The following is a 6,000-nucleotide window of genomic DNA, read 5'->3' as shown; positions in this document are numbered from 1 at the left end:
TTATCCTTAGACCAGAATCCCAGTGAATAAATGGAAATAGAACATCTCCCTTTTGGCAGCCTGCACAAACCTGCAGACAAAAGTCATGGATGCTAAAAATAGCGGGCAAAAGTGTGAGAACTGGCAGGGACTTTTTTTGTTGTTTTAGGGAGCTGCAAAGTTTCTCCCCGAGACACTAATTTCAAAGGTAAAATAGTAACTGCAGTGGAGAAAAACCTGAGACACCACCTAGCCAAATATAAGAGATCACCAGCAAATGTATACACCTCCTAACATAAAATTTACACTTTAAAGATGTACCTTCTGAGGGCTCCTGGGTAGCCCAGTCCGTTAAGTCCGACTTCAGCTTAGGATTTCAGCTCAGGTCATGATCTCATGGTTCGTGGGTTCAAGCCCCAGGTAGGGCTCTCTGCTGAGAGCTCAGAGCCTGGAGCCTGCCTCGAATTCCGTCTCCCTCTCTCTCTGCCCCTCCCCCACTTGCATTTTTTCTCTCTCTCTCTCTGCCTCTCTCTCTCTCTCTCTCTCTCTCTCTCAAAAATAAATAAAACATTTTTTAAAATGTACCTTCTGTGGTATACTAATGTAACCTCAATAAAAATAAAGAGAAAAGTCAGCACCAGCAAAGGGACATATTTTGGGCCTCTTGAAGGGACATGCATGACTGACTTGTGGGTATTTCTACCCAAAAGACAAAACCTGAATGAAGAAAGATCAGACCCAAATGAGGTACATTCTACAAAAAAATTGGCAGGTGCTTTTCACGTGTCAAGATCATTCAAGTCAAAGATACACTGAGAAGCTGTCTTCAATTACAGGAGACACAACTAAGTGTGATGTGGGATCATGACTCAGGAACCTGTATTGGAACCTGTATTGGAACCTGACTCAGGAAAGGGATATAAGTGGAACGACTGGTAAAATTCAAATAAGATCTGGGGCACCTGGGTGGCTCAGTCTGTTGAGCATTCGACTCTTGATTTCAGCTCAAGTCATGATCCCAGGGTGGATCCTGCTTAAGATTCTCTTTCTCTCCCTCTGCCCTTCTCTCTCTCCTCTCTCTCAAATTAAAAACAAAAAAATTCAACGTAGGTGGTAGCTGGTGGTATTATATCAACACTAATTTCCTGGTCGTAATTATATTACTAGAGCTAATGATAGGGTGTTAATAGTTGGGGAACTGGGGTGAAGGACACTGGAATATTTTGTTCTATTTTTTCAAGGTTTTGGTTAAGTTGAAATCATTTCAAAATGAAAATATTTTAAAAGGTAGGGAAAGGGGCACCTGACTGGCTCAGTCAGAAGAGCATGTGACTCTTGATCTCAGGGTTGTGAGTTCAAGCCCCATGTTGGGCGTAGAGATTACTAAAAAATAAACTTGAAAAACAAAAACAAAAAGGTGGTGAGAGAGAGTATTGCAGGTGAGGAAGCTAGAGGCCTACCCAGGCTCATCCGTCCCTTCCTACCCCTTTTCTGTTCACCTGGCTGCTCCAGTGGTTAGCACAAGCTACTTCACAATAAAATGTGAACGAGCCCCATGAGGTTCTGGCTCCTGGACTTGGCCAAGGGAGGCCAGCTTCCCTGTGGCTGGGCAAGCTGCTGGCCCTGGCCCAGTGGTCAGAGCTCATAGGATCCATTGGCATGGCACCATCCAGCCTTAGCAACCTCTCCACACTTTGTCATTTGCTTGGCAAGTTGCCTCAGCCTTGAGACCTCAGACACACTACAGCTGGCTTCCCACAGTCTCCATCTGACTCCATCCTCAGATGGATGCCTAGAAGCTGGAACTCTAGCCCAAGCTGTGGGAGGAAACTTTTCTCTCTGGATTCCTGTTTCCACCAGGTATCTGCTGAACCAGGTATCTGCTAAAGAGCCTAGATGATGCTATCTGCTGGCAGATGAGACCAAAAAACCAGGTGTTGGTGGGGGGCAGAGGAGGGGTTGTCGGGGGAGGGAGAGGGATGGGAGGGTGTCTCTGCAGGTAGAAGGCCAGCAGCTCAGACCTGCCAAGACAAGCCCCAAGGCCAAGCTGCATTCCTGGACTGGTCTTGTTTACTCACAGATTTGGCTTCCATATTGGTCAGCTCCACACCTCCAGACTCCATACCAACATACCTCAACTGGCTGTTCAGAGCTAGAGAGCAGAAGCAGCTCATCTGGGAAGGGGCATCTGAAGAGGCAGTGAATTCCCCATCCATCTGGGAAAAGAGGACCCATACAGGGGACTCAGGGATCCGATGCATCTGGTGATGAGCAGAGAGGACTAGCTAAGCTATGCCAAGGTCAGGTCCAAGCCTTCCGTGTGGCACATCAAAAGCACTTCTAGAAGGGATAGTTTCCTAGGGTCCCTTCTAACTGCAAAAGGGTCTCACTTCAAGGCCTAAATGAATGGCAGTTTGGGAAGTGCCAGCAATATCATACTTGGCTCAAATGTCTACTTGGCCTGAGCATGAGGATACAGTGATGGGCAAAAGAGGAAAGGCCTTGCCTTCCTGGAGCTCTCATTCTGACAGGGAGACTTTCAAGAAACAATCAAGCAAAATGTATAGCATGTTACAGTGCTAACCACTATAGAAAATAGAGCAGGGACCAAGGCAAGGCAGAATGCAACTTTACATGGGATGCCTCCCAAGACTTTACCAAAGAGTTGCAGGATGTGAGGGAGAGTGTGGTTTGGATATAGGGGGAGAAGAGTTCTTCAACCAGAAGGGACAGCAAGTGCAAAGGCCCCGGGGCAGGAGCTGTGCAGAAAGCATGGCCAAGGGTGGGGGCAGGGGCAAGGGCAAGGTAAGTGAGGTGATGGGGGTGGTACAGGGCAGCAGATGAGACCAACATGGGAGGGCCATGGCCCAAGGGAAGACACCCCAGGATGTACCTTGTCCTCATCCTGCTCCCTCCTGGCCTCATGACTCTGCCTTCCCACCTGCCAGGGGACTGACACACTATTATGGTATCTCCCCAAGCTTCAATTTCCTCATCTGTAGAGCGAAGGTCACAATTGTATTAGTTTGCTAGAGTGCCATAACAAAGTACCACAAATGAGTGGCTTAAACCACAGAAATTTATTGTCTCACAGTTCTGGAGGCCAGAAGTCTGAGATTAAGGTGTCAGCAGGGCCACGCTCCCTTGGAAGGCACCAGGGAAGGATCTGTTCCAGGTCTCTCTCAGCTTCTGGTAGTTTCTTAGCATGATGCAGCATAGCTCGTCTTTATAGGCCATTCTGCCTGCATGCATGTCTGTCCCTGTGTCCGAATTTTCCCTTTTTGATACGGACATCAGTCACAATGGATTAGGGCCCACCCTAATGACTTCATTTTATCTTGATTACTTCTGTAAAGACCCTAATTAAGGTCACATTCTGAGGCACGGGCACTAGGACACCAACAGATCTTTCAGGGGGCACACAACTCAACCCATAATGATAGAACTACATCTTGGGCTGCCCTATCTTCAGAGGGCTCAGGCCCTTGGGGAGCTCAGGACAGGCTGAGGGCAGGAGTATTCCATGAAGGCCCTGTCCTTGGGTAGAGGCAAACAACTAGGAAAGTCTTCAGATGGCTTTGCACCAGCCCAGTGGTGCCCCATGAGGGCCGACACGCCTGGCCAGGGTGAGTGCTGGTGTGGAGCACTGGTCCATGATGTGGCATGGCCCACTGAGGCAGACGAAGGGCATCAGCAGTACCCAGGCTAGGAGCCTGGCTCAGTAGGCTCAACCAGCAAACGTGGGACTTGGGGCCAGTTTACCCCTGGGCCTGCAGGCATGGGCTATGCTGCTGCTGGGGATCCCATTCAAACTTGAGCGTGCTCAGACACTTTTCCTGAGTTCAAAATGAGCCAAGGAGGACATTGGGCCCCTGAGGGGTGCTTGAGGTGGTAAGAGGGAAGGGTTGAGGACGCAAGTAGGACCCAGTGCAGGTCCACACCCTACCCCAAGCTCTCATTGGCTCTGAAAAGGCCAAGTTGGGGGTCAGCTGCAAAGGCAATGGAAGCCTGGGTCTCAGCACTGGACACACGTGGGACTCCTTGATACTCAGCTGGGGCTAGGGACAAGAATTCCCAAGTGCTTGTCCAAAACCAGGATCCTGGGGTTAAGAGACACTCCACTTGTCCTCTTGCCCTGAAACCCACTCCTTCCTACCATCCCCTGGCCTCCACAGTCCACCCCAAGTGCAGGCTTGATCACACTACACTCTCAGGAGGTTCCTCTTCACCCAGATGAGTCCCTGGTTCCTCAGTCCAGCTCAGGAGGCCCTGTATCTGGTACCTACCATGTCCCATACACACAAGCTCTCTCAGACCCCAGCCTCTGCCCAAGGACAGATGGATGGATAGGTCAACGGACCCTAAGGTTTCCATCATGGTGCTCAGGAACCCATGAGCAAAAGAAGAAAGTGGGAAGAGGCTCCTTCTGAAGAAAATGTCTTGGCAGCTCCTGCAGGCCAGGAGAGCAACCCCACTGATCCCCTGCACAGCTGTCCCCCCATCACACAAGGATCTGAAATGCATGGACTCACCACACCTCAGAGTTTTATTATCAAGGTCTCACGTTCAAGGACAGATTCCTATGAAGTCCGACTCCCCAAGGAGAAGGGAAATAGCAAGGGTTGGCCGTGTTCCATCGCTGAGATGGGCCTGCTCAGGACCCATGATCCCAGTGGGCAGGCAAGTAGGTGCCTGAGAGCGTGGCAAGGTGTTTCAGCATACACAGGACCCCTGGTGCATGCAAGACCGCTCCCCTCCCCCACAGGACCACCCCATGCACATAGGAGATCCCCCAGAGCACAAAGGACAACCAACCAGGCGGTGCTTCTGTTATGAAAGCAGGTTCTTCTGGAGTTGTTCTCATTTCTCATTCCAAATGGGGCCTCTCCTCTCTAAGAGCAAGTCTGGTTGTCCAGAAGTGGACTACAGCCAGGAGAGGAGGAGCCACTCTTAAATAACAGTCTACTCCTGTTGTTTTGGTCAAAGCAAAGACCCACTAGCCAGAAGCACATGTGGATGTGAGAGGCACACCTCTGCCTGTGTGGCACGCATGTGTGGGTATGCCTGGGAGTGTGTGTGTGTACCTCTCTGTTGCTCATATGTGCATGTGTGTGTGTGTGTGTGTGTGTGTGTGTGTGTGACCATGCACCTGCAGGTATGCGTGGAAACATGTGCCTTGAGTATGTGCCTCTGTGCTTGGGCAGGGGGTAGGCCCAGGTGCCTTCACACATGCATAGCACACCTGAGCCCCCCTCAGACCTGGCCATGTGACTCTGTCACTCCCACTGGCATGAGGGTGGACCCTGAGCTGGACATGACAACACAGACAGGTCACACAAACACCAGAGGACCCTGGTCCTGGGGGATGCTGGCCAAGTCACAGGCAGTACATGTGATAGTTCCTATCCATACTAGCCCTCGAGGCAGGGCCTTCCTGGAGCCCAGTGGCCACATCCAGGGGGAAGGGTTAGCTCTGCAGCTTGAACTCGTGGGTGCTGGTCTCCCAGCAGGAGGGGTCCTTGTCCAGCATGCTACGTTCTGTGAAGGTCACATGCCCATCCGCGTCCACGAGGATGACTGTGTTGGTTCTGAAAGAGAGCAAGGGGCCCACGTTTAGCCCTCTGCCCTCAGCCTCCTGCCTGCCTGTCAGAGCCTCAAATGAGGCCTCGGTCACCGGGAACTCTCTCCTGTCCTCCTTCCCCACTACCCATCCCAAATGCTCAGTGCACCTTCTCTCCTCCTGCCAGCCCTCCCCAAGGCCATACCTCACTTAGTCAGCTCCTGTCTCCCCCTGACAGAGGGCAGGCACCAGGTCCTTGAGCAGCTGAGCACAGGCCAACACCCAGGGTGGGCACACACATGCTGAAGACTGGTCCAGCTGCAGCTGGACCCAGCAGCCACACACTCAGCCAGGGAGCAGACCTGGCACTCTGCCTCATGCACATGAGTACACGTGAGCAGGAAAATAAGAAAATAAGTCTATGACAGAGGACAAGCTTGAAAAAAACTGATGCCCTGCCA

General features: G+C 51.2%; 1 protein-coding gene across 5 annotated transcripts in view; it reads right to left on the bottom strand.

Annotated features, from left to right (window-relative positions):
- Positions 1 to 4,498: 4,498 nt before the first annotated feature.
- TANGO2 (transport and golgi organization 2 homolog) overlaps positions 4,499 to 6,000 on the bottom strand; it is a 36,370-nt gene continuing 34,868 nt past the window's right edge. For 4 of the 5 annotated variants that reach the window (XM_049620594.1, XM_049620592.1, XM_049620593.1 and 1 more), the window contains one exon: positions 4,499 to 5,567. In XM_049620594.1, the coding sequence (XP_049476551.1) occupies positions 5,447 to 5,567 (121 nt within the window). In that variant the 3' untranslated portion in view covers positions 4,499 to 5,446. The remainder of the gene's footprint in view (positions 5,568 to 6,000) is intronic. The other variant, XM_049620595.1, reaches the window with a different exon arrangement.

The sequence above is a fragment of the Panthera uncia genome (genome assembly GCF_023721935.1).
Source record: "Panthera uncia isolate 11264 chromosome D3 unlocalized genomic scaffold, Puncia_PCG_1.0 HiC_scaffold_8, whole genome shotgun sequence".
NCBI lineage: Eukaryota > Metazoa > Chordata > Mammalia > Carnivora > Felidae > Panthera > Panthera uncia.
Note: the sequence above shows the minus strand (reverse complement) of the source record. Positions and strands in the feature narration are given on the sequence as shown.